The sequence below is a fragment of the Dermacentor silvarum genome, chromosome 1, assembly GCF_013339745.2.
Source record: "Dermacentor silvarum isolate Dsil-2018 chromosome 1, BIME_Dsil_1.4, whole genome shotgun sequence".
In the NCBI taxonomy this organism is placed as follows: domain Eukaryota; kingdom Metazoa; phylum Arthropoda; class Arachnida; order Ixodida; family Ixodidae; genus Dermacentor; species Dermacentor silvarum.
Window position 1 is genome coordinate 249288505 of NC_051154.1, and position 27618 is coordinate 249316122.

At 52.7% G+C, this 27618-nt stretch overlaps 1 protein-coding gene across 3 annotated transcripts in view; it reads left to right on the plus strand.

Moving 5' to 3' along the window:
- LOC119437031 (protein pangolin, isoforms A/H/I/S) overlaps positions 1–27618 on the plus strand; it is a 190038-nt gene that overhangs the window by 140781 nt on the left and 21639 nt on the right. For all 3 annotated transcript variants that reach the window (XM_037704095.2, XM_037704094.2, XM_037704093.2), the window contains 2 exons: positions 3346–3478; positions 11940–12030. In XM_037704095.2, the coding sequence (XP_037560023.1) occupies positions 3346–3478; positions 11940–12030 (224 nt within the window). The remainder of the gene's footprint in view (positions 1–3345; positions 3479–11939; positions 12031–27618) is intronic.

Consider the following 27618-nt stretch of genomic DNA (forward strand, 5'->3'; position numbering starts at 1 on the left):
GAGATATCCCGTGAACGTTACCAGTTGTCTTAGGGGCCGTTAAAATGTGCCTTAGCGATTTGGTTGTATTCTTCCGTGTGAAATGTTCATTAATCCAACGTTCTTAGTACTTCTGCTGTACTCGTTTTGTCTGTTTTTCTGTCGCTATTATGACCTTACAATGCGCGTAATATCACGCCCGCCGTCCTGGCGCAGGTCATGTAAGCATTTCGTGCGACACTATAAGCGTGCGCGCAAGGGCTTGCTGTAGCGTAAAATTCGCGTGCTCTTAATATATGCTTAACTTAGGTCTGGTATTTATCGAGAAATATAATAATAAAAATAATAATAATAATAATAATAATAATAATAATAATAATAATAATAATAATAATAATAATAATAATACAGCAGCGGAATCAGGTTCGCGATTTTTTAGCGATTCCTGCAGCTCGATTTTGTGCCAATATTGTCGTCCACCGTTCAGGGCCGGCAGCTCCTACCACCCGATGAAGCGCGAAAAGGAATCGCATCGGACGGGAAAGACATCGCTACAAAATCGCGCGGCCCAGCAAATTGTTTGGGAGCGTCGTTTCGCGCACTCGCAAACAAATACGCAAAATGTTCGCCACTGCTGCTCACAGTTGCCGCTCGCCACGTAACAATCCCCGTGAGCTGGCACGAATCGGCGGTTACATTATATTCGCGGCGCTGTTAGCGAGGAGTAGCGAAGGCTGCCGCGGTGCGTTGTTGTTTCGCGCGGACCACACAAAACGAGCTCCGCCGCCGTTTCCTGCGCGCGTTCCGCGAATGATGCGTTCGGCGTCTTTCCATCCATCCACGCAGACTTTGCGCGGGCGCGTAGTGCGGCTCGTAATACGTGCCAGGCTCGTTTGCCGCGGCGGAAGGTGCGAGGGGGAAGCACTTGGCAGACGCGCGGTCGTCGTCGTCAGGTGCGGCTGCTGGCCGGCGTTGGTTGTTCTCGTTAAAACGAGAGAGAGACGACGACGAGGCAACAAGGTGCGGTCTCCGGAAACGCGCCGCCCCCGTGGGCAGCAGCCGTTTACGCGCGCGGCGCTGACGGCTGGCCGGCTCGGACACTTCGTCGCCGGGACCTCCTCGTTTGGAGCCTTCCCAAAGTAGCCTCTAATGATTCGTATTTAGAGCATCCGCCGGCGGCGGACAGCGCGAGCCCGCTGTCTTAATGTGTCTACTGCCGAGGGAACGGGAGAGAGGGGGCCGAGCTGTGAAGCGCCGCGCCAACAGCTTGATTACAAGGCGGCGGCGGCCTGCAGGGCGCGCGCGCGCGCTTTCGGGCAGCGTCCGTCTTGTGCGGCTTTGTCCGTGGCGGCCTTCGCAGCGGGGGCACAAAAATAAAAAAAAGTAAAAAAATAAAAAATAAACGGGGGTTGGGGGATGGAAAAGGACTGCTGGTTGTGGTCGCCGCCGCCGCGTTTGTTTTCTCTCGGCCGCGTAACGAGCTGCCGAGAAAGAAGAAAACGTACGCGCCCGGGCCATTCATGACGGCCCGGGCTCTGTCGCCAGGGGCGTGCGTACTGCTGCAGGAGGATTGGGGGGGGGGGGGGCGCTCGTTCGGACCTTCGGTTCGCTCGCGGTCAGCGAGCCCCGGAGCGCGGGCGGTGATAGATGCTTGGCAAGCGCCGCCGTGCTCGCGCATTCCGAAATGTTTCTCCCCGTGTCTGGGAACGCATTGTTTGTAAATGCCCGAGCAAACGTCGATCTCGACGCGCTGACAGATGAGCGCAGATGGGAACCTGTACAATCGCTTTTTCTGGGCGGTCGTGCGCGCGTGTGCGTTTTGCGCGCGCCGGTTTTAAAGTGGTTTCCTTGTGGTCTTTCTCTCGTAAACGGAGTCTGTAGACGCCCTTGCCTTAAAAACACTGTGCGCCACGTCCACTGTTTTCCGTTGGTCTTCTCGTGTTTATTCATTTCTTATCATTATTTATTTTACGCTAGAAAATTGAACGGAACGAAACGAAAGAAAGTAGAATAAGGAGGAAACACGGAATAAAGAAAACGAGTCTACCCTTGTGACGAAAGCGACATTTTTTTTTTGTTCTCCCCACCACATAAACGGATAATCTCTCAAGCTCGTGGGTTTGCATCGTGCCCCTAAGGCGTCTCGAACCAACCAACCAACCAACCGTGTGCAGCCGTGTGCGTAAAGAGTTCCCGGCGCTGTTTCGGGCGCGCTGCGTGGATGGGAAGAGCTGAGAGGGAAAAGAAATAATGAACCGCTTTCGGGCTGATTGAAAGCCCGCCGTTGCCTTCCCCGTTCCACCCCGGGTAAACGCAAGCAAAGCAGCCAAACGCTGTCGCTGTTTGACTTGTGAATCGGAGATCGACCGTTTGCTCCAGCGGGTGGTGCGGTCTCGCAGCCGATGTTCGCCCGCTCTGCGCGCGTACACACCACCCCTAGGGATTTCGATACTTGCGTGCCGATTCCCAGGTTTGTGTATACACGACGATTGATATAAAGGCCAGCGTCGACGTAGTGGTTTTGCTTCGTTCTTCAGGGTTTTTTTTCTCCAGCTTCAGCGGAAGTTCTGCGCGTACCCTGTCCGGGTTCAACGGATTTGCGGCATATGCAGCATACGGTTCTACTCGGTTGCATGAAAAATTAATGGTGCTCACGAAACCTTGCACCACTCGATGCGGCGGGCACTACCGGGCCTTCGGCACTGTGTTTGCTGTGCCTATATACGTTTATCGGGAATGTGGTGTAAATGACACAAGGGATTGCGTGCGAATCACAATAGCTTAGTTAGTGGAGGGGCGGCCGATATTTAATGGCGGAAGCGTATATACTTCGCACACCTTGGCGCAACGAAGACAGCAAGTGGTGCCTTTGGTCCTTTTACGTTCTGCTCCAGGCTCTTCCTTTGTCCCAGTTGTCGTCATTTGGTGACGTTCGTGTGACCCGGTGCACAATTTACTTGCGATAATCGCGCGATTTGCGACCTCTGCCGCGTTGTCGCGGTGGTCGGAGCGCGCGTTGTACCCCGTAACAGTGCACCGGGCCATTCTGTTCATTATACTGCGCCGTGCAGACAGGCGCCGCGATTGTTAGCACCCAGTTATGCGGTCCACGCTGGGAAGAGCAAGCCTTCTGCATTCCTACTCCATCGCTGCTCTGTATATACCTACCGTACCGGGACGGGACTGTGGTACTTTTGACGCCCCGATGCTCGACTTACTATAAAGTGTCTCGAAGGTGAGACTGTGTGCCCGAAATGTCACCGATCGATCGAAACGCATGACATCGTTGTGTTGTGACTGTACGCGACTTGCCCACGCTTGTGTCTTGGTGGCACCCACTGACCGTGCCTCGTGCTCTATTCGCAGGCGAGCAAGGGTCCGATGGTGGCTTCGCCCCATCCGGGATCGCCGCTCAACTTCATGGTCTACAACGAGCCCTTCTCGCAGCCACCGCCCGCGCACATGGGCATCCCGCCGGTCCACATCGATCCCAAGACGGGTGAGTGCATATATAGCGACACATGAACAGCATAGACTTTGTTTGCTCGTCTTGCGGGGAGAATGCTAGGCCCTTGCGAAATCTTGGCATAGTTAGTGTTTGCTGATTTACTGCTAAAGAGACGAATAGAGAGCTTAAGACGCATGAACGAGGACACGAGCGGTATATTCCAATTAGTTTATTCGGAACAGAAACGCATGAATGTATACAAAAAGAGCCGACATACACAGAAAGCAATGATCGAAAGGGCGTGCATAGGTCATGACCATGCAGTTAATGCCTATCGGGACTATAATTTGTCTAATAAGGTGATTTCCGAATCTTACAGTATTGTGGAAGTTTCACTGATAAGATTCTTATAAGGGTCAAAGGGCCTCTGGCCGTAACTGAGCAAGCCGTCTATAGTAGTGCTAATGTTGCATACAACCAGCGCTTTGGAGCTCGGGAGTGTGAGCGGCAGTCAGCAGTATATAAGTGTGACAAAAAAAAAAGGGGGGGGGGGGGTTACATGCCAAAACCACGATCTGGTTATGAGGCACGCCGTAGTATGGGGGACTCCGGAATAATTTGGACCACCTGGGGTTCTTTACCGTGCACCTAAATCTAAGTACACGGGTATTTGCGCATTTCGCCCCCATCGAAATGCGGCCGCGCGGGATTTGATCCCGCGACCTCGTGCTCAGCAGCCCAACATATCATAGCCACTAAGCAACCACGGGGGGTTACGCCTGTGACAAAGCGGTTGTACACCCGTGAGCAAAAGTGTACGGACCACAGGGTCTCCGAAAAAACTCAATTTCTTCGTAATTAACAAGCATAAACTGGAATTAATGGGTACACTGAAAAGTTCGCAATGCCAAGTTTGGACGGTAGTCCTCAATTTCGAGTTGCGTTCACAGGCAGATGAAAAAAAATCTTGCTTTATCGCGCAACCCCTGGTCCGTATACTTTTGCGCACGGGTGTACAGTGCTCACGGATTGAAACGCGACAGGCAAATTTGGGGTAGAACACTTATGCTGTGCAATTACTCGACAGTACCATGCCATGTTGCTTCGAATCTGGTCACGAAAGGTGACGCGGACTCTTATCTAAGCGTACGAGTCGTGATTGCGCCGATGTCACACAAACTACCGACGGTGGAAACAAAAGCATGTGCATTGGTTAGGCCTAAATTGTCGCGTTTCAATCCGTGAGCACTGTACGTGTGTTTGTCAGTCCCTATCAGTTTCGGTTACGGTATTTGAGTGGGCTCATGGGACAGTACGAGTATAAGCATGATATACAAGACTCCGGCTTCGCAGCAACACGCTACAAAAATCGTATGTAAACGCTGCCGCTGAAAGAGAAAGAAAGAAAGAAAGAAAGGGGTTGGTCGCGCTCTCTTTTGGGTCTTTCGTTTTCCGTCGCGGGCCGACAACGGCTTCGTCGGGAGCGCAGCGCTGCTTGGCTACTGCCGACCGGCCGTGAGCACGATTTCGCCGGAGGGTTGACACACGCAGCAGGATAGGAGATGGGATAGCGTGACCCCGGGGCCATGGTGGTGGCGCGCTCGTCGCTGTGGCAGATTACAGCGTTAGGGAAAGAAAAAGGGGTGATGCATCGGTGTAGTGGTGGTGCACGCGCGCCTCGGTACCTTCTTTCGCTGTGGGGCCCGAAATGCAATTTCCCCGCCGCGAGCGCGCGCGCGCTGCTCGAGGCGGGGTAATTTTCCAACTCTTCGATGGGGAAGAAAAGAACGCGAAGAGGGAGGATGACGCCAAGTAGGGACGGGATCGAAGGAGATCGGGCGTCTTATTTCGGCTCTGCCGGCGCAAACGGGAAAACGTCGTTAGGGGCGCGCAAAAGCCTCCCTCCCCCGCGCACGTAGTCGGCGCCCGCCGCCGCTAACGGCATTCGCGAAACGCCTTCGGTCGGGCCCTGTTATCGTATCGACGTAGGCCCGGGAACACCCGAGAAACTTTGGCCCGAATGCGGAGCAAAACGACCGGCGCCCTGCTCGCCGCTGTCGCGTAAGCTCGGGGCGCAATCTGATTTCGTCCGCCGCTGATCCGATCCCGTTCGCGGCCGGCGCGCTCGCGCCGGGTATCCTTGGCGTCTTGTTGGCTCGCGCTAACCGCATTGGGCACTGACGCGTCCCTCTTCCGGCCGTCGTCTTGCGGCGCGTTTTCGCTTTGGAGACTGCGGGTTTCGAGTGGTGCCACGTTGCGGAGCGTTTTCTTTCGTTGCACGGCTCGCTGCGCAGATATATATATATACTCGCGCTCAGCCGTGCTACGTCCACACGCCAAAGCGAAGATACGTGCAACGACTACCAAGCGCGCTTATTATTATTTTTTTGACATATTGATGGGGGTCTTCTTGGCGGTTGCAAATTAATTCCCAGGCTCGAAACGCAGACGAATAAGGAGTCGGCAAGCTGGGCGCCGGTACCACTGTCGCTTCGACGGAAGCTTATATTCCGTTTGTTCTTTCGGCAGAAATGGAGAAATGCTTTCGGCACTGCATGTTGGATATGTCTTATGCGCTTTGGCTCAGCCATTCCACATGTCGGCACGGCCCTGAGGGCTGTCGGGTGTCCGTATCGCGGGACTTCCTTTCTTGCTCGGGCGTTCGTGAAGCGCTTTCGTGGTTCGCCCGACGACGCCGTGCCACGTTATACGCCGCGGCGCCTTTTTCGTTCGCCTGCAGCAACGCGCGCCCAGCGGGGGAGAAAACGGAACGTCCCGACAGCTGACGCGGCCAGCGTCGAAGGGAGGGATGGGCGGAGGCATTAGTCAAACTCGCGGCTCGATAACGACGGACGCGGCCCGCACTGCGAGCGCACATATACGGAGACGCCGTGCAAGCGATAGCGGCCGGCTGCGTGGACGCGAAGATAGCGGCCGTCGCCGGCCGCGACGGCGGCTCGCCCAAGCGCGAGTGAGCGAGCGCGATGGCAGCGTATAACGGTCTTTCGCGCGCGCAGTCTTGCGAACGAGACGCGAGAGGGGCACGCACGAGGGTCCGGTTCTCATTCCGATAAGCGCATTAACGTCGTTTATGTATCTGCGATGGCCGGGCCGCGCCGCTGTGTCGCGGCGCTGGTCGCCGTGTCGGGCTGTGCCCGGAAGGCCGCACTGGGCAGGAGCAGTTGCCGATGCCAATGAGAGATCTGTGTGCGCCGGCTATCCTCGCGCGGCGCGCCCGGCTTGGCCACACCGCCCTGTCGACGAGGGGGCGACGCCGTGGAAAAACCGGCGGACCTGGCAACCCGTGTTTCTGGAGGCCGCAGACCAGAGAATATACATACTGTGTATACGCTGCTGCTGCGTTGGCGGATTCTGCAGCGCCGCCGTTTGCTGCCTCGCGATCGTCGGCAGCTGGATTGACTGCGCAGTTTTATTCGCGTTTATAGTTATAGTGGGTATCCAATGCACTACAGAATCAATGGTTGGGCGTCTGACTGGAATCTAACCGGAATGGAGAGCTATACGGAACGTGCACGCCAGAGTTTGCCAGAGAGGCCAACTTTATTGTATACAAACGGCTCCTTGTCGAAGCTGTGGACGTGTTGCTTTGAGACTGGGAAATTATCTGAGTGCGCTGGATGTGCTGCACAAGGAGTTGCCAGAACATGGGGAGGAGTTGTTTTGGGAAAGTGGTCTTAAGGCCCAACCGCATGCACGCGATTTTCGAGCGACAGCGACAAGCGACGAGCGACAGGTTTTGCCGTCGCGGAGGGCGATCCGTTGTTGCTGTTAGAACGTTTATTAAAATAATCATAAAAAGTTTCCGCCCCCAGGCAATGAATCCATCAGGGCGGAGGGAGGGGTAAAAGAGGAGGTTCAGATATTATTTATCATTTTTGACTCTTGTAAAAATTGTAGTAACGACTGGATTATGAGGCGGCCTCTCCGGGGGGGACCAGTGGGAAGGCGCCAGGCGTCCGATCCGTCGCTGTCGCTGGTCGCGTCGCCGGTTTCTGGCCAGCCAGGAAATATCGCTTGTCGCCCGGAAGTCAGCGCGACGACATCCGCTGGGGACAGCGATTGCGCAACAACATGGCAGCAATCAGTCTGCCCGCTTCGATCTGAATTCGCTCTTGCAACTTGCTCTCTGCTGTGACAGCAAAAAAATAAATAGTACAATCAGTCATCGCTTCGTCTCATCGCTATAGCTGAGGACTAAATATCGGCGCTCTCTTGTCGTTATTATTGAGATCGGTTGTTTTTGACGCTGTTAGGCCTGAGATACAGTATGCCACTGTACCTGAGACGCCACCGAGAGCCGAGAAAGTGTTTTTAAGTTTTACTCAACAGATGGCGCCACGGCATTTTACGCTGGCGGCATGGGACGGATTTCCACTGGGGATGATAGCATATTTTAGCTAGGTCTAGATAAAACAGTGACCTTTTGACAAAATTGAGATTTCCTTACGCGCGCACGATAACATTTATTCGCACAACAATGTAAATCCGTCGCTACTCTATTTCGCGATGTCGCGTTCATGTGGTTGCTCCACGCCGCGACACGACTGCGCGACAGGGTGTGCCTGTCGCGTCGCTTGTCGCTGTCGCTTGAATATCGCGTGCGCGCGGTTGGGCCTCAACTCATACACGAGTAGAACTGCACAGCTGTGTGACTTGAGGCGTTTCTACAGACCCTCGACATCTTCCGAAACAAGCCATCGTCAGTTATTTTTAGTTTTTATGCTCACCACCTCACCAGTCCTTTGTGACAAAGGGACTGGGTGGACCAGAAACCTCCCTGCTGTATCGGCTCTGCATTGAGTCAGCGCGTACTCCTACATCGCTAAACAAAATCGGGACTTGCCGCGCCACCCTTGCGTTGTGACCTGTACGACCCAAGGAGTTGTTGAACATTATTTTTGGCAGTGTCCTATAGACTCGCTTCAGAGCGCTATTCTTTGAAGTGCTTCAGCGTCGAGTCGTCCGCGCGGACACTGGGCATTCAGGCTTGTGGCTCCGGCTGAAGTTTTTGGATGATGTGGACTCCGAGTGTGATTGACAACGTTTAGCAATCTCATTTCGGGCCGTTGTGTCGTGGGTGGTGGGTGGACGGTGGTAATCTTTCTCTCCCCCTTTCCCTTCCCCCAGTGTAGGGTAGCCAACCGGGCTCAGTCCTGGTTAACCTCCCTGCCTTTCATTTATAATTTTCTCTCTCTCTCTCCAGCAAGGCTAGATCCGCCTGCCAGCCAACAACATCCCACAAATTGGAACCGACAATAGGCACCGGCTATAACTCTCCGCTGGCTGTAAAGTGCAGCACACCTTGAGTAACGCGGTCCTCTGTATACAAAGTTTCTGCACATCACTCGCACTTTGCATCTACTTTTCTAAATTGGGCAAACTCCACAATACTTGCACGATGACGCGGACTCGTGCCGTATAGTTATTTTTGGCGGAAGGCGTAGCTATGGGGCGTACCAATATATAGTCATTGTCACGTTCTGTTAGCTGTAAGCACTCGCTTCTTGCCGACCCCTTTTCGAACTCGTTATAGAATTTGAAATTTGCCAAATACACGTTGAACCAGTTGTTGGAATTCATCCGTTGCTCACGCGACTCTGTGTGCTCTCGACCCTTTACGAATCGCGCGACCGTTCTGTCGAAGGCCTCTCGCCGTGTTTGTCTGGCCATTTTTAGTGCGATCAGCTATAGCGCGAACGCGTTTACGTTATAGGGGTCCCAACAAGTGACCCCCCGCGGAGGCTTGGTGATGGCGTCCTTGCTGCTGAGCGCGGTGAATTCGCGGGTTCGATTCCCGGCTGTGGTTCTCTCCACTATGCCGTCATGGCCCACTTTGCAGCTTCGGGACGCGTTAAACCCCTTTATCTGATTTTTTTTCCCGCAAGAGCAGTCGGACACTCCTCCGGCGGCAGTGCCAGATGATTAATCGACTGATAGCGGAAGAAACGCAGGCCCACGTGTTGACGCAATGGTTCGATTCATTTCGTGCAGGATTCAGAGGGAAAGTATAGTTGCGTTGTCGTCGACGAGGAACGACAGAGTGCTATTGCGCACTGCATGCGCGACATTCTGTGCCGGTTTTGTCTCTCGTCCGTAGGTTGGCGCGTCTCGCCGCAGCGCGGAGTGCTGCTCCGCGCGGTTGGCGCTCGGCTTGTTTCGCCGCGGCTGTGTTGGTCTGCGCGCCCGGCACTGGTGTGCCTGCAGCTTGCTGCAAATATTTACGCCTTGGCTGGAGGCCCGCGCTCGCGGACGGCCTTGCAAACGGCCCTCTTCTTCCCGCGCCCCGTGTTCTGCAGCTTCCGGCACGCCTTTCCGATCCGCACTCACCGCTTTCGTTTCCGCCGACGCGGGGCGTAAATATTTTTGGCCGCGCGCTGTTTGTCCCGTGCGGGGGCATCTGAGCGCGCGCCATCACGTGTGGTGGCGGCGGCAGAGCTTCTCGTCGTCGAGGGGAGTGCACGAGCAGCGCGATTTCGCCATGGGGTGGGTCTATACCGCTCGCCGTTCACCACACGGTCTGTGCAACTGTCTTCGCACTCGCCTTTACACCACCGCTGTTATGACTGAGAACTATAGGTTGTGCATTCGATTCCTGCCCTAGTGGTACCGAGTGCAGAATTGCCAGTGTGGGTATTTATTTATTTATTTATTTATTTATTTATTTATTTATTTATTTATTTATTTATTTATTTATTTATTTATTTATTTATTTATTTATTCATTCATTTATTTAAAGAAGGCATTCTTACAGGGAGGAGTATAGTTTTAACAGTTGGGCGAACTATGTCACGACAATTCTATGAATTTACAGGATTGTGTTATGCGCCGCTGCCTAAGAACGTTCGCGGTGCGTGGCAATTCTGACAAGAGAGGCGGTTCCGGTCGAAGGCTTGTTCTGGTGGCGATATGGGTGGACGTTAAGGAACCACGCGTGGACGAAATAAACGCAGATCCCTCGACTATACGGCGCCCCTTACTCATAAGGTAGATGTGTGTATCTTTGCAACGTAAAATAATTTTCATAATCGGTGCGACCGTGGAGCTCTCGCGACGACCATATCCATGCAAAATGCAATAACGCCCGTGTACTTAGATTTAGATGCACAGTGTAAAAAATTATCCCGGGGTACGGCGTGTCGCATAACCAGATCGTGGTTTTGGCACGTAAAACCCCAAAATATACGGTTATTGTTATCATTATTCCTATGTATGGCAGTGTATGTGCGCTGCTTGCGTAGCAGAATGTTCTACACGCCTTCAGGTCGCAAAGCCCGAAGCACGTCGCAACATACGAACGGAGTCGGAGCGAATCGCTTCCGTCGTATGCTGATCTCCAAGTAGCAATGGCGATTCGTGCTACGTCAGTAATAAAGTGTTGCCCGAATCCGATGTATTACACACAGCCAGCCGGAAGCTTTTCGTCAGTGTCAACGCTGGTCATGGCTTCAGGCACTGGAACGGCCTGAAAGGTCAACCCGCCGTGGCTGCTCAGTGGCTATGGTGTTGGGCTATTGAGCACTGAGGTCGCGGGATCGAATCCCGGCCACGGCGGCCGCATTTCGATGGGGGCGAAATGCGAAAACACCCGTGTACTTAGATTTAGGTGCACGTTAAAGAACCTCAGCTGGTCCAAATTATTCCGGAGTCACCCACTACGGCGTGCCTCATAATCAGATCGGGGTTTTGGCACGTAAAACCCCATAATTAAATTTTTAACTAAAAAGTCAGACTTCGCAACCACTGTTACGGTAGGCGCATCACCACGCGCGAGCCGGAAACCTCGGGAAACACCCGTTAAAACATCGTCACAGGGAAGCCGCGCGCGCGCGCGCGCGCGCGCGCGCACACACACACACACACACACACACACACACACACACACACACACACACACACACACACACACACACACACACACACACACACACACACACACACACACACACACACACACACACACACACACACACACACACACACACACACACACACACACACACACACACACACACACACACACACACACACACACACACACACACACACGGTCTCCCAGCTAACGTTAGCCAAGCTGTTCAAAAAATGATTAAAATAAGACACGGTGCAAGTTATGATTTTAAGACCTACAGTGTTCGGTTTTCAGAACGCCGACGACCGAACGCCGTAGGCATTATAATTGTATCTTGCATGGTGTTTTCTAAATCTATTATTTCTTTCTTTTTTTCGTGGAACAGCAAGGGAGTGTGTAATTACGGATCAAATGTTTCCGCTTCCCATGGCGTCGTTTAGGTTTGTGCTGGTTAACGTGCCTTTTGGAAATGTGCTTATATATAACGCCGCCGGCGGAAGGCCGCAAGCCTGTTGGCGGCTGTGGCTCTGTGTGTGTGTGTGTGGGGGGGGGTCCTCAGCCCCGGGCCGTGGCCCGAGGAGGGAGACCCTGCTGCTGCGCTTGTCAGTGCGTGACTCTTTTTCCCGTCTCTGCTCTGCGCAGGTATCCCGAGGCCGTCCGTGTACCCGCTCACCTCGCCGGGCCAATACACGCATAGCATGTTTTCCCAGGAGTTTGCGCAACAACTGCACTGGTGAGTAGTGCTGGCGCGCTGGCATGTTTGGCCAGGGCGGCCGCCCGCACTCCGCGGCTGCTGTAGTGTGCTGCATTGGGAGCGACGTCCGCCGGGGCCAACGCACCCTTTGCTCTCGAGCCGCGGCGGCAGCGGGGGCACCCTTCCCGCTGGCCTGCTTTGTGGGCGGAGGCCGCGCGCGAGAAATGGTTCGGTCAGCATCGCTGCTGTGCCTGCACGCCACCGGGTGCCCCGCTCATTTTGGCGGCCGGGACTGCCGGAACTGCTGCAGTGCCAGCGTGGCCGGCTGTGTTCGCCGCGGTCGCCACCGTCGCTGGTGCCGCAGCGCGCGGCTGTGCCGATATGGTGGTGTAGGGAGGAAAAAAAAAAAATGATTGGGGCGACTGAGTGTGGAGGAAAAAGAGCGCTTTTGCTAAATTCGATCAACGCAGCTGTATTTTTTTTTTCGCTAGCTCTCTCGTTTTTGTGTTTTTTGTCTGTGTATATAGCGGCTCTCGACGTGACGAACCGCGCAGGCCTCGCTGCCATGTTGTTCGCAGAAAGGCGTCACTTTTAATATATGTGGGGCCGAGAAGTAATACATCCCCCCCCCCCCCCCCACACACACACACACACACACACTATGACACGTGTTCAGAATCTTTTGCGAGTCTGTCGGCAATATCTGTGCACGATGGGGGCCTGCATCACTGCAACGTTTGCGATCTTTTGTGCTGTGTCCCGTGCGACAAACGTGGACAGAAATTGCGGATGCGAATTAGCCGTCGCGAGGTAGAAAACAGTTGCGGTATGTGGGGAAAACACTCTTTCGCTAATATCTAATCGGACATGCAACAAACTGGCGATCTTTTGAAGCCTATAGGTCCTGCAGTGGACACAAATATAGGCTGATGATGATGATAGGTCCTTTACGCTCGACCGCACATCACGCATCCGGTAGTAATGGTGGGCTCTTTTTTTTCTCTCTCTCTCTCCTAGTGCGCAAATTTTGAAGTATGGGAGTGTTTGGAAGTTGTCAAAATTTGCAGGCACTTTTGCGAAGAAAGTGTCAATTTGCAAAGAAAATAATTCGTTAATTGAAATTGGCTGGCGGGTGTATGCATTTTAATGCGTTGTCTTAACTTTCTCTTGGAAGAAAGCGTGTCTCTGCAAGTCGTTTTGCAATATAAACCACAGTTTTATTCCGGCGCCCTTGTGCTAGCTTTCCGCTTCGGTTCACGGGTTGGTTTCACCCAGTTGTATCTATGCCACTGTTTGTGCCATCGTGATGTCACATTTTGGAGTTGTACCGATATAAATCGATGGGTGAATGATACGAGAGAGAGAGAGAGAGAGAAGAAAGGGGAAATGCAGAGAGGTTAACCAGGTGGGAAGATCCGGTTTGCTACCCTACGCTGGGGAGAGATGAGAGCTAAAGTGACAGCAATGCAGAGATAAAGAAAGCACAGACACGCAATCACAGTTGGTCGCTGTCACCGCACAGCACAGTGGCACTTGCAGCGCTACAAACATCTGTTCACGCTTCTGCCGCTCGTCCAAGTATGTTGCCCTTAAGAACTGCAATAGTGCATCCCCGTTATACACAAGGGGGTGGCGAACAGGGCCTCAGGCTGCGCGCGAATCGTCCTCGGCAAATTTCGGAGACGAGCAAACAGAGCGAGAGAGGCCTTATATTAACTGCTCGCTGCATAACCTGCTCGTGTAAGAGTTGCCGCTTCCTCGTCATGGTCAGTGCGAGTGCAGGCGCCGCAACGCGCTCGCATCGCGAAGCCGCGTGGTGCCCACTTCGGCCGCTGTGTGGCCCTTCGCAGGCGGAAGTTTCCCGCGCGAATGTGGGGGACGTGCTGCGTAGTCGGCCTGCGTACGTGTTGCTCAAAGCCGGCCTTAGCCGTAACCTCTTGCGCGCGGCGCCAGAAAGTTAGGCAGGGCAGGCCGCGATGTTCTCGTTTTCTCGTCTTGGACGGCTCTGGCTTGGAATAGAGCTTGGCATTGTTTGCGAGCAGAGTGGCGTGTGAAATGTTCCCTTGAAAGCTGCGAGGCGGCTGCGTGCTTCCTTGCTTCTAATTAGCTTAAACTTTCCCGCCCGGCTTGTGATAGTCAGATGCGGCGAGTGCGCCTATAGGGTGCCTCAGTGCGCACCACCTCCCCCGCTCCGTGCGGAGCGGCGGGCGAGGAGGGCACACTAAATGCGCCGTAAGACCCTTTGTAATGCGCCCAGGAGTCGGTTACAGTTTAATGTGCATACCAGGTCAGTTTCCCGCGACGCTTTGCGGCTGTCCGATCATATTTCTGGCGGTCAAAGCGACAGGGACACTTATTACACCGCCCGTTTGGTTGACCGCATTGGCTGACGAGGTTTTGTGCGCTGGCGTCTAAGGGGGACACTAAAGAAAAATATTAAGTCGAGCTAGATTCAAAGGTTAGGCTGCTGTAATGACGAATTCGTCATTTGCAGCGACAACAGAACCGAAGCGAGAAATGACAAGAATGGAAAATCGGAGTGGCGCCACCTATTTTTTGGGGTCTGGTACCTCTCGTGTGACGTCATCACTAGCCGATTCACACCGCGGCGGAGAGGGAGGTCGCGTGAGGATAACGTCAACTCGTCCGTTTTGGCGCGGGCGATTCGAATTGAGGAACAGCAGCGGGACCTTCGGTGGCAATTTTCGACCCAACAGGGTCGTGTGTCGGCACACAGAAACTGGGGATAGACTTCTGGGCGCATAATCCGTGCACCTGACTCGGCTTAATATTTTCCTTTAGCGTTCATTTAAGGGCGATTTTCATGTGTAATTTCGACACTCGCCCGTGCGCATTTTTGTGGAAAGGTTCTTGGATGCGCCTCGCTCAGTTACACGAGTTGTCGGCCTGCAGCGTAGCTCCCATTTTACCGAGCCCACCCTTCATCTTCTTTCTCGTTCCGTGGTAGGAAATGACGATTCCAATTTCGCTTCAAGGGCATCATATTCATGAATCATTGAACCGTAACTGCGCTACTGCGCGGCGCCGTTGCTTAACAGCATCAGTGGGCGTCCTGTGAGACAGACGGCGCCGGTACTGTGCGTGCGTACGTGTGTGTGAGTGAGTGTGTGTGTGTGTGTGTGTGTGTGTGTTTGTGCGCGCGTGCGTGTCTGCGCGCGTGTGTGCGCGCGTTGTGCGTGTGTGTGTGCGTTGTGCGTGTGTGCGAGAGAGAGAGAGAGTGCGCTCTTGCCTTTCTTTTTTGGCGCACGTGTGTGCCGTTTCCTCTGCGCGAGTCATGCGGTGCCTTTTCTTCATCCCTTCCCCTTTCTTATCGCTCGACACTTTTTGTCTTCATTGTGAGTGCAGTGCCGAGGTGCTCACGTTTTTCGCTGTAATTCGCGAGACGAAGACCTGCTTCTTCTCGAGGGAGAAAACCTAATTACGAAGTGAGGCTGGAGGTTGTGGAGGGTGCGCAGGTCGGGGATTGAATTGCAAATGGAGAGGAATCTCGGAGGAGCATGAATTAACGATTAATCTCCGCGGCATTGCCAAGAGCCAGGCTCGGGGTTCTGCTTTTGCTCCGCAGGTCTTTCGTTTCTTTCGCTTTGCTTTGGTTTTGTTTCGCCCGTGTGTAGTTTTTTTTTTCTCTGTTCTTTTTTTTTTTTTTTTTTTTTGTCCTAATAAGTTTGCTTCTGCTGCCGCGTTTATGGTTTCTTTGCGCGGATCCGGACGTGCTGCTTTTGGTCTGTCCTTAGCTTCCTTCCCCGTTTCTTTCGTCTGTTGCCCCGCTATATGTACCGGCGTCCGCTTTGCCCCGTGCCTTTATTGCATCGCTATCCTTCGTATACCGAGGGTGAAGTGTGCTAAGACTCTCCGGCCTTTGGATCTGATTCCCATGTACTTCTCAGTAATCGAATCAGCGTTCTACTTCTTTTATGAGTGTTTTTGTTCACTCTCATTCGGTGCCGTGAATAATGACGCTCGAGAAGAAGGAATGCATTGAGGCAGGCCAGTGAGTGGCACAAAAAAAAAAAAGAAGAAAAAAAGAAGTGGTAGAGAGATAGAGAGGAGAAACTTGCGAGACTGCCTCTCGGAGGGAGGAGTGTCCATGGAAGCGATGAAAAGGTCGCCGCAGGAGCACGCCGGGACGCGCATTTGTAATGCTGAATCCGTATAGTGTGGGTGTATAGTGTATGCATATGTCATCGCATTCGGCTGCTGCTTTTCTATATCTACAGCTGGCAGCGTGGGAAACTCGGTGTCCTAATTGACGGGAGAAGCTCGTACCTTTCGCCCTTCCCTTCGTCCATTTCCCCTTTTCCGCTTATTTAAACGGTCGGGAGCGAACTGGACATGGTTCGTAATTTGGAGCTCACCGACTCCGCGCAATTGGGCAGTTAGTTCGTACTTTTTTGTTTCTCGGATCGAAAATAAGTCTGCGATGTTTAAATTTGCGCCATCTTATATGCAATATTCGCCGGCCGTCAGACGTCACGGCTGAGCTGATGCTTCCTTCAGAAATGGGAAGGACCGTGTGTTTCATCCTGCGCACCGCCCGCGCACAGCTTCTTAGTAATAAGGTAAAACCTTTTGCAACTTTGCCGTGTTAGGCGTAGACACTCGCGTAGCCACATAGATAGCGATATAGTTCATTTTTTTTTTTGGGGGGGGGGGGGGGCATTTGACTGACGAAAATTTTATCCTTCTGGCGTTCATCATTAATGTTCATATAAGTGGCGCGCGCGAAAGCCCCTTGAATGGCGCAAGCCGTCTTTAGCGGACTTTTCTTGCTTCGAACATTGATTGGTTACGTATCAGCCACGACCCTCTTGACGTAATTATGCTCAACGAGCTTCCAACAGTGTCTCCAATTTTACGCTTCTTGCATCGTATCATCCGCATGTCGCATAGCGGTTGAAGTACTAATTTGAAAGGAACAGGCAGAAAGTGCTTGCAGCACATACAACGCGGGCTTGGAAAAAGAAAGAAAGAAACAAAATTTAAAAATGCTCGAGAAATCCCCAGAAAGTGCGGGGTCGTTCGGGCAGCGGGAAAACGTGTGCGCACTTTCCTCGCGGCGTGGTGGTTGGTGGCGGCGGCGGCGGTGCTCGGCAGGATCTCCACTTGAAACCGCGCTGCTGTCGTTCAATTTGCCTGCGGGCGGAATATCCTATGCGGGCGAGCACTCAACCCTAAGCGAATGGAGAGCGGCGGAAGAGCTCTCTCCCCCGTTGCATCCCCAACTCGGGAGCGCAGATGCACTTGCCGCGATCGGAGCGGCGCCCGCCGTCGGTGTGCGCTGCCTGCATGTATGTACTACGCGTATCCCCCCCTTCTTCCTCCGGCGCTCTCCTTGTGCAATCATTTCCCGACCGCCGGCGTTGACGAAAAACGCGGCATCGCGTCGCTGACTGCTGCGCTCGCGGCCCACGTGACGAACTATATAGCTCGTGGTTCTCGAGGTTTCCTTTCCTGCCGACCCCTTTCACGAGTCTGCAGTTTGCTCACGTCGTCCCCTACGACTTTCTCTCGGGCCGAGCCGTGGCTGGTGAAAGTTCGTTTTCTTCGTCGCGTTTACATTTTTTTTTAAACATCTTTTGCGGCATTGCTTGCCTGATTCTTTGGCTTTTGCGGTCCTCGATAGCTCTCCGTTGTGCAGATTTAGCGCCGAGAAACCGGTATTCAGATTTCGTGTTTCTTTTGAGCCGTGGCAGGACAAATCCGATTGTTGTTCGCTTCCCGGCGCGGCTGCCTTTTGGCTGACCGAAGGCAGATCGAACCACTATTCCCGCCGTGGTGGCCCATTGGCTTTGGCGTTCTGATGCTGCCATGCGCGAGCTCGCTGGTTCGATTCCCTGCCGCCGCGGCCGCATTGCGATGGGGGCGGAATGCGAAATCGCTCGTGCGTCGGACTTTGGGTGCCCGTTTGAACAGTTCACCCCCAAGTGGTCAAAATTAACCGGGAGCTCTCCACTACGGCTCTCTCACTGACTCCCGTGTAGCTTTGGGACGTTGATCAGTCAACCAGATCGAACCGTCGCGTTTCTCGCGTCCCCTCCTCGCTCAGCAGTGCTCATCAAACTCGAGGTATACAACGACGTCTCGTGGGTCTGTCGAATAATAATAATAATAGGAGCCGGCGCACTTCGCATTTTGTTCCTTGCGCACCCCCAAAAAAAAAAAAAAAAAGGAACGGCGTGCCGACCTCTTTCTTGTGGCCCGTAGGCGAGCGCCCCCTTGCATTTCGGTCCTTCCCACCTCTTTCCACAGACTTGGAATCCTCGTGCAGGTAAATTAGCTGCGCGAACGCCCCGGCGGCGGCGGTGGCTGCCTGCCGGAACGCGGTATTGATTGGGGAAATAGCTTCGCCCCGAAATTCCGAAGCATCGCGCGCGCGCGCCATCGGCGCGGCAGCGGCGATGCATGAACACCGAAGAGAGAGCGGCGCAGGAACCCCCCTCCTTTCCCCAACCCCGCACGCGCGGCTGGCTTGTTAGGGTAATTGGCAGGCGAAGAGCGCTGCTTCTCCGCTAGCTCCGCAGCGCTGCAGTGAAGCCGCCTCTCCCAGCGTATGCCGCCCTTTCCCCCGCTCGCTCACTCACTCACTCACCTGGCGGTGCCGGAGGCGATCCGAAACCGCTCGGGCATCGCGGCACCCCTCGGCTCCCTCTCTGTCCGTGGAGCCTGCCTCGGGGACTCGGCGGAGCCGGCCAATCTGCCTGCGCGCGCGCACCTGTGTCAAAAAGCCGCGCTTCTGCATGTCGTCAGCGCGCGGCTCGCTATCAAACACCGCAGGCGCGTTGTGCGGATACAAGCCGCGCGTCAGTGGCTCTGCCAGTGCATCCAAATCGGGGAACCCAGCCGAAGGGTATAACAGTGTGCATCCAGCATTGCAGCGCTACGCTTGCGTATGTACGCTGACGTAACTGCGCGTCTTGGCACTGCGAGAAGGCGATCGAAGTGCAGATATTTCTCCGTTTTAAACAGCTGCTGAAACTTTTTTTTTTCTCTTCTTCGCATCTTAGATGGCCAAAGAACCAGTTATTTGCCGCCATAATTATTTTCTCCTTCTTTTTTAAAATCTCACAGGCTTTTTCTGTTTCGGTCACACTCGTGCGGCTCAAGCTTCCCGTGCCGCGCCACCTAGTGGCGTCTGATATGCAAATACTGACATTTGTTACCTGGCCTATCATCAGTGGCGTGGTCAAATGGTGATATAGCACTGTACTCTGCACCCACGTAATTGTTCAGAGGCCTGCGGTTGCGGCGAAAATGATCTCGCCGACTTGTGGTGGAGATTTATTGGAAACTTTTAGCATGGGGCACGCGATGCACGATCCGCTATCGCAGTGCACTATCCTGAAGTTCTAGCTGCGCACGTACTGCATGCGCCTGGGCTACTGCGCACGCGTGAGTGACGTCACGCGGGTGCGCATCGCGCTATCTTAAAGTTTACTGATGGTGTATTGACGACTGGACAGACCGTATTTGTGGGAAACTACGCGATCAGGACAAGGCTGTGGCAGAGCTTGGCTGAAACCCTGTCATCGCAGCAGTGTACAGGTGCCCACAAAATAACTCGGAACGCCAGACCGGTGGCCGCTCGTCGGCGGAGCACACCCGCGGAAAAATACAGCCTTGGTCTGCGCGTGCGCGGCATCCCTAGCAAGCAAGCCTCGCTCCCTAGTGCATATAGATAGGCGTTGCTTTGCGCAAAAAAAAAAAAAAAAAGAAAAAAAAAACTTGCGGTTTGTCTCTCTTACCGCTGCGACAACACATCTGGGGGGAGGGACCTGTAGGCTACAGCGTGCTCGCGGGCTATGCAGCGTAATCTCTAAACGCACGCGTAATCCTTGTGGCGTATGCTCGTCGGAATCTGCATTCATTCTAAGAGATAGTCATGCTTTCTGGATAGCTTGCGTGGATGGAATCCATGAGCGTTTATAACATTTCATTATACCTAATGTCTTCAATATCTGAGTCAAATATTTCGCCTAAAGAAACTGTGAATTCATAGCTTATCTTTCATGTGGCCGAGCGCCACGGCTCGCCTATAATAGCACTGCATAGCGCACTTTTCAACCGGATTGTCGTGTTGCGCGATGTATTTTAGTCCTTGTGCAATTATATTACGAGCAGCATTTACTACTTGGTAATAAGAACAGAACTTTTATTTTGACAGAGCACGACGGTTCCTTCAACAAGGATGACTGCGTGCAGGTAATAAAGTTTTCAAAATGACATCTAATGGCGTATTCCAACAAGCCAATTTCATGCACAGGAATTAATTTTATGCATGCGGCACTATAATAAAGGTCTCTTCAATGCTTCGCAGTCACAATGAACGTCGCATATATTTTGTGCGCTATTTATTTGCGAAATCTGGCCGCTTCGCAGCAGTTTTAGTAGGGAGTAGTCTAACATTTGATCGTGTGTCTGCGTTGGTTGGCGCGAACATTCAATTTTTCGTTCGGTGTGGTGATACGTTGCTAATCAAGGGGGTGTTCAGCTGTGTTTAACAAAAAAAAAAAAAAAAGCGTTCATTGGGGTCTTATATTGATTGCTAAGACGACTTTGACGGCGAAAGCTTTAATGCGTTGACGTCACTTCATTTGCGATTGTTTGCTTATGTAGGGTAAATAATTGAATAACTATTATTTGGTCGTAATGCGGTTTAATTGTTTTCTTTCTTTCATTTACGGAGTCTTTAATTGATCCTAATCTTTGTAACTGCTCTTTGAAACTCTTAATTAGTCTTAATTTGGCGTGACGAGTCTTAACACGGAGCCTCGAATTGATGTTAAGTAGTCTCTATTATTGTTCGCAACCCTTAATTACTTTTAATTTATCGTAATTATTCTTGGTTATCAGTAATTCACTTTAGCACGCTTTAATAAAGGTGTATGATGTATCTGTTCTGGTCTTCTTAATTGCCCTAATTACATTTAATTAGTCTTTGGGACTCTTTAATTACTGTTACTTTTAACTACGTGGTGCTTAATTCACTTTTACATGCTTTATTGAACGGTAGAGGTGTAGTATGCCGCTTTCTGATTTTTTTGCTGCCGCAAGGGTTGTCCACGATGGTCACATTCCGCGACTAATGAGCCAGTGAAGCGTTTCGCTTTAAAAGGCGCCGATGCCCAGTAACGCGCACGCACAGCAAAGCTTTTGCTCCATCGCGTGCACACACGCGCCCACACAGCGTTTTAGAGACCGCATCCGCACAGCCCCCCTGTGACAACGCCAAAAGGCACCCAACGATATTCCGTTGGAGCAAGGCAACACCCATTTAGATGCACTGCGGAGCGTGGCGAGCTTGCTAGGGAGACCGCGCATGCGCAGACCCTGGCACCACTACTTCACCGGCGCGCTCCGCCGGCGAAAGGCCACCGGTCCGGCGTTCCGAGTTATTTTGCGGGCACCTGTACGTGCTCAATTGGGCTGTCTGATTCACGAAGAAGGGAATGAAAACAGCGACGTCTCGACAAGAAATCGTCGTCTCTGCTTTGATCCTGTCCTTCGCGCTGTTTTCATTCTGTTGTCACCACCTGCAGTCGTACTTAAAATGGATTCGCTGAGTCCTTACCTTGACTCTCCTTATTGCGGCGTCGAACGTGTTGAGTGACAGTGACAAGAACTTTTATTGGTCCTGAGAAACTGGCCAGGGGGAGCCGAAGGCTCCCTCAGGTCAAGTCGGTGGCTCCGCCCACGATGGCACCGGGAGGCGAAATCCCGTTGCGATGTCGTGGGCCCTCTGGACTGCCTGGAGTTGGATTTGGTGGTGGTCGCTTCTTAGGAACTCCTCCCACTGCATAGAGTTTTCTATGGCTGGGCACAGCCAGAGCATGTGATCGAAAGAGCATGAGTCGGCTCCGCATTTGGGGCACGACTGCGGGAAGTGCGGGTCTATCCTGCTAAGGGACCGCGGAGTGGGGTACGTGCGGGTTTGTAACATTCGGGTTTGTAACATTGAACGTGTTGAGTGTTTTTTTTTTTTCGTCTGTATTTTTTTTCTCCAGTTTGTAAGCTCCAAGTATGTTAGTTCTGCATTCATACTTGTCAATTCAAGCACATCGCCATCGAGGCAATGCGTGCACATGTCAGGCAAGATCTAGTAACGTTGATGTCAGGCACATTGCCAGGACTCCTTGCCACCACCTCGCTGCACTCACTGTGGAAAGACCCCGCACGTCATATAGCACAACTGTCAGTGCATATCGTGCCTCGATTACATCGGGGTACGCACCTCCGGCCAGGCTGGTGTCTCCTCCATGGTGTTTGTGCCGTCCTGAAGTCCAACTTAGAATTCCAGGACTTCAGAAAAAGTCAGATTTATCACCGTCTGCACTAAAACAATTGAGCTTACTCCTGTTGTACGAGAGATACAGCAGTCACGTGCACATCTATGCGGACGGATCGACTACATCGACCAGTTCTGTCGGTGCTGTGTTTATACCGACAAGAAGAGTAACAATGCGATTCAAGACCTCGCATGTCACGACGTCCACGGCTACAGAGCTCACGGCTCTGCGCAGTGCACTTCAATTCATAGACGCAGAAAGTCCTGGTACATGGGCCGTGTTTTCCGACTCGAGACCGGCTTTACAAAGTATGCAGGCAGTTCTCCGACGTGGAGCTCACGAACAACTAACGTATGAAATTGTCAAACTTCACCACGACGTCAAACAGAAAGGCCACGAAATTATTTTCCAATGACTACCTGGCCATTGCGGGATCAGTGGAAACGATCTCGCTGACAAAGCTGCCCGAGAGTCACATCAAGAACAACACAGCGTTCCCATTCCTCTTTCCAGGACAGACGCTGGAAGGCAGCTTCGTCACCTGGCACGCAAGCTCTCTTTAACAGAGTGGAACACCCCAAATATACGGCGCACGAGGCTACACGAACTGAACCCTTCGCTCCAACTCCGACCTCCACCTGGGATTCACCGACGTGAGGCATCGCTTCTATACCGGCTGTGGTTGGGAGTGGCTTTCACGAAGGCGTACTGTGCTTTGATTGGAATGACCGAAAGTGCCACGTGCGACGTCTGCGGCGGCGAAGAGAACACAGAACATTTATTGTGTCACTGCGATCGATTTCAGTCGGAAAGACAAACTTTATCGAACGCATTCCGACGACTTGACGATCGACCGTTGTCCGTGCAAATGCTTCTTGAAGACCGTCCCCATCGCTCGTCGGCCCACAAAGCTGTGAAGGCACTGTTGTCTTACTTGAGGACGACTGGCCTATGTGAACGCCTTTGAATTGCTCAGGCCCTCCGCGTGCGTGCGCGAGCTCACCGCGTCCCCCCCCCCCCCTCCTCTATCTCATCTTTCTATTCCCTCTTTCCCGTCCTCCAGAGTAGGGTAGCCAACCAGACGCATTTCTGGTTAACATCCCTGCCTTCTCTCCTCCTCCATACTTGTCAAATTCATGAGAGCTACGAAGCGCGGTTACGCTAGGCGACGCGTTCATATTTTGCGGTGCGCGGCTTCGCTGGATGGGTGATTCTTGAAAGAGCCACGCAGTTTTTGCCGCAACAGCGCACGGCACGTCCGACTGCGATAAGTGGCGGCCACCTCCTCTCCTCCGTGACGATCTGAAACAAGAGGAGACGGAATTCGGGTGTTCATAATAAAGCTTAAGGGCTGGTTGCAATGCGAACTGTATACCCTTGTGCGGCAAACATTTTCCAAAAATTCCCTGGCAGCTGGCCACATGCTTGCCCGCATAGCGCTTACTTTCATGTTTCATTACAAACCGGGTTGTGCTTTCAAGGAACGCTCAGCTGCGGGGCTGAGACGGTGTAACATTTCTGGCAAGTGAGCCGCAATAAGTTTGGCGCGTCGTTACTGTTCAGGTAAAAGGCATGGTGCTTAAGCAGCCGTGCATGTTGTAATAAAGTTGGCGCGCTGTGGAGCTACATGCTTCGTCGCAGGAAGTTTCCGCAGGGCAACCGTTTGCCATACCGAAATATAGAGCGCTACTTTTCCGCGACTTGGTCGTGCGGCTTTGCAATAATAAGATCGGTGCATTTCAAGTGCGCCTGCGGATGCATGTATACAGCGCTGGAAGTGTAACGCTTTGAGGGGAGTCTCGTTGCCTTTTGAAACACTATCTCAGCCGGAACGCTGAAGCAGTCCGCGTTCGGCGTTGATGTATATAGTCTGTTTCACGGCTGCAAGCTTGCGGAGGCTAAACAAAAGAGAAACGCGACGCCGTTCGATGCGAAGAATCGTGCGCTTGTTCACGTTTTCGCCCGCATGTCTAATCAACAAGGGTGTATAAGCGTTCCCAGGCTCGGTATCGCGTGCCCAGCTGCTGTTCCTCGTTTCAAGATGATCTGTACACAGACACTTACGCCAAGGTGCGCACGATCCGGAATTTGTTTATAGATCCTGACTATACAGCGTCGGTTCCTTGCGTGTATATAGTATGCACGTCCTATATATCGCAAAAGAAGTAAAAAGCAGCTGCCCGTTGCCGACAGCTACCGAAATGCCTTTTTCACGATATGCTGTACATTCTTGGAATTATCATGTAGAGGTTGCAGAGATGACCGCGGCCGAAATTTATTAAAGAGCGGTGATGCGCGGAGTTTCAACGGCTGCGGCCGACCTATGTTCGAACGTCCACCGCCGTTCTCGTGACAGTCCTCTTGGTCGACGACGCGGCTGATGACGATGAGCCCAATTTACTAATTTTACAATTAAACCTTGCGTCTTTCAGCTTCTCGTGCTATAATCTCGCGCGCGATCCACGCAGCTGCTAAATTTAGATAGCTATGGCTTGCTGATAACGAGAAACGGGTGTTGCGGTAATCAGTTTGTAAAGGAATGAGTCGAGGTGTATAGGGGCCGGGTCCATTCACGCACCGCCGAAGCTTTCAAATTGGTGCAGTTTTGTCTGTGCTGCAAGCACGCGTGCGCGTCACACGTGTATACTAAGATTCGCCGCACTTTGTGTGTTGGAGATGGGCTCAGTGCGTCGCAGCAGCGACCTTGCGGTACCGTTATTAGCTCAATGTTGTGCGGCAAGTCGGTGTGAGGACTTCAGCGTTGCTACGGCATTTACAGATTGAAGCACGAAGAATTTTTACGACGTGTGCCGTGTCGGAAAGCGCTACTAGTTGAAGTTTTGTTGGCGCGTACTATATACATATCGCACGCGGAATCGTGCCGCGTGTCCACCGCGGCCGCTCGATGGAAACGCACATCGAGCGGCCGTGCTCCTGGTTTCGGCGACCTTCGTCAAGATCTTTTGTGCGCGTGGGGACATAAGGGGGTGGGGATAAGTGTCCGGTTATCATTCGTGAACGTGACTGCATGGCCGAAGGAAGCCGTCGCGAGGGCGAGGTTCGGTGCCTGTGAGTGGGCCCGCTGATGCCGCCTATGATTGCGTTAAACTTGGTAAATCCGTACACGTCCGACTCCCAACGCAGTTCGTTGCCTGTTTACCGGTTGCGGCAGAGAATTTCAAGCTCGTTGTCGTTCTCGCCGTATCGCGCTCGTACATTTCACTGCCACCGTTCGGTCGTTGCGGTGCCGAGAAGATGGCGTGACGTAAGAAGCAAGAACAGAGATGTGAGAGATTAAAGCGCGTGCGTCAGTGAACTCTATATAGGTGACAATGGATACACTCAAAACGCCCGTCAGCGCGCGCAGAGAAAGGTAGCACTACCCACGAGTAGTGCTATCTTTTTTTTCCGCTGCCCACTGCGGCGTTGTCTATATTATAGGCTAAGTTGAGAATTTGTTGAGATCGGAAGAAAGTACCTGCTCTGGGTTCGCACATCGGCGGGCACGGCGTCGACGCAAGTGGCCGGAGCCTTTGCGCGGCGTCGCGTATACGACGGCCGCATGTGTGCGTGTCTCGTTACTCGGCTTCTGAAAAACCGGAAGCGGCGTCGCCCCGGCGGAAGTTATTCGCTGGGCGGCCGCTATCGATTGCTATGCCATGCTATGATTGAACACGGGAGGTTGGGCCCGCGCTGCGTCGACCAATTGGCGCTGCGCCCCGTGCGCCACGTGATGGGTCGACGTTCGCGAAAGGAGGAGTCTGTGCAGTCGGGCTAGGGCTCCAGCCGGGATTTGCATGCGTTGCTCCCCACCCCACGTCGGGCGTCGCTGCCGGCGTTGTTAAACGTTAGCCGATCCGCTTACATTATATCCCGATGTCATTACGCTGCGTTCTTTCTTATTGTTTGTTCCTCCCTTCTGGGCCCCGTACTCCCTTCTCCGCTTGTTATCCACAGTGAACCCTGCCTTCGTGCGAGTGCAGTTCGGCCCTGCGCGCACGGCTTGTACCCTCCCAAGAGATTGCGCTTCGGCCCTGCTTTAGCCGTTGCGTGCGCCGGAGTTCTAATCCGTATCTGGACCGTTTGTGCGGAGTGCTTCGGTGCGTTTCGACCCACAGCGTACGCGTGCTTGACGATTTATTCTCATAACAAGGAATTCATAGTTTACCAAGCAAATCATAAGGTCATGTGATATCTCAAGACATCTTACTAATGCCACTGGCTGTTTATTAGTGCCCCTCGGGCATGCGCAGTATCGACGTTGCCCCGAAGGCGAAGTATTAAAACGTATTGCTTTGAATGTCAGACACCGGTCTCATTCGGAGTTCAAAACACGTTCATTGCGAGTACAGTCAAACGAGCGGTTTGGACCTCCGAAATCGTTTGTTATACAGAAAGGTCGCATCGATGTAGAGATCGCGCACTGTAACGCTTGAACGCGCACCGTAACGTTTGAAAAAGAGCAGGCTTATAAGGGCGTGTAGTAAACGGAGGGAGAAAAAAAAACGAAAAAGAAAAAAGGCATTAATTTAAAGAGTCGCTAATTTTCTTCTGCGCATTGCATGCGACTGCAGCCGACCCGGCGGCATCGAAGTTCACTGCAGGCTCCGTGGCGAAATCTGCGAGCGGCGTAAGGTACATTTCTGAGCAGAACGTCGAATGACGCCCTTGCTTTCCCTTGTCAAAATTCTTGGTTCCTATGCAGGCTGTTCATCACACTGCCTTCGTCGACCTTGTCGTTCTTCCCTTGCTTGATGGCTTCGACGATGTCTGTCCTCAGTTCCAAGCAGATCGTCACGCCGTCGTCAATCGCGACGTATTCGTCAGCCGTCACGCCCGCTGCTGTTTTGCAAAGAGCGGTGTACGAGTTCAGTGGCGGGGCCGCTACGAGCATTCGTTGTAAAGAAACCAGTCCGCCGTTGGAGTCGACTATGTTCTTTTTTTTTTTTTTTTTTTTTTGTACAGGCAAATTCGTTGTAATGGTCTTCGCCGTAGAGACGTTCATAATACATATAAAGTATATGCCGCGACGTTCGAAATCCTTCGTTATATATACATATCGTTTTTGTTCTAAAGCGTTCGATTGTAGTTCGATTGTAGTTCGACTGCTGTTTAAAGAAGTCAGTGGTGTTGGATTGCGTTTTGGCCGTCGCAGCCCTAGCGTCTAGTAGAGCACGGATAAAGGCAAAAGCTGAGAGAATGTATTTGCTGAGCTGGAGAGCTCAGGCTATAGTCATGCGCTACTCGGGATGCTTGGAGTGAAAGATGAAACGGAAGGTTTTGCAAAAACGAGAATGGTGAAGAGAGATAAGACGTAGGAGAT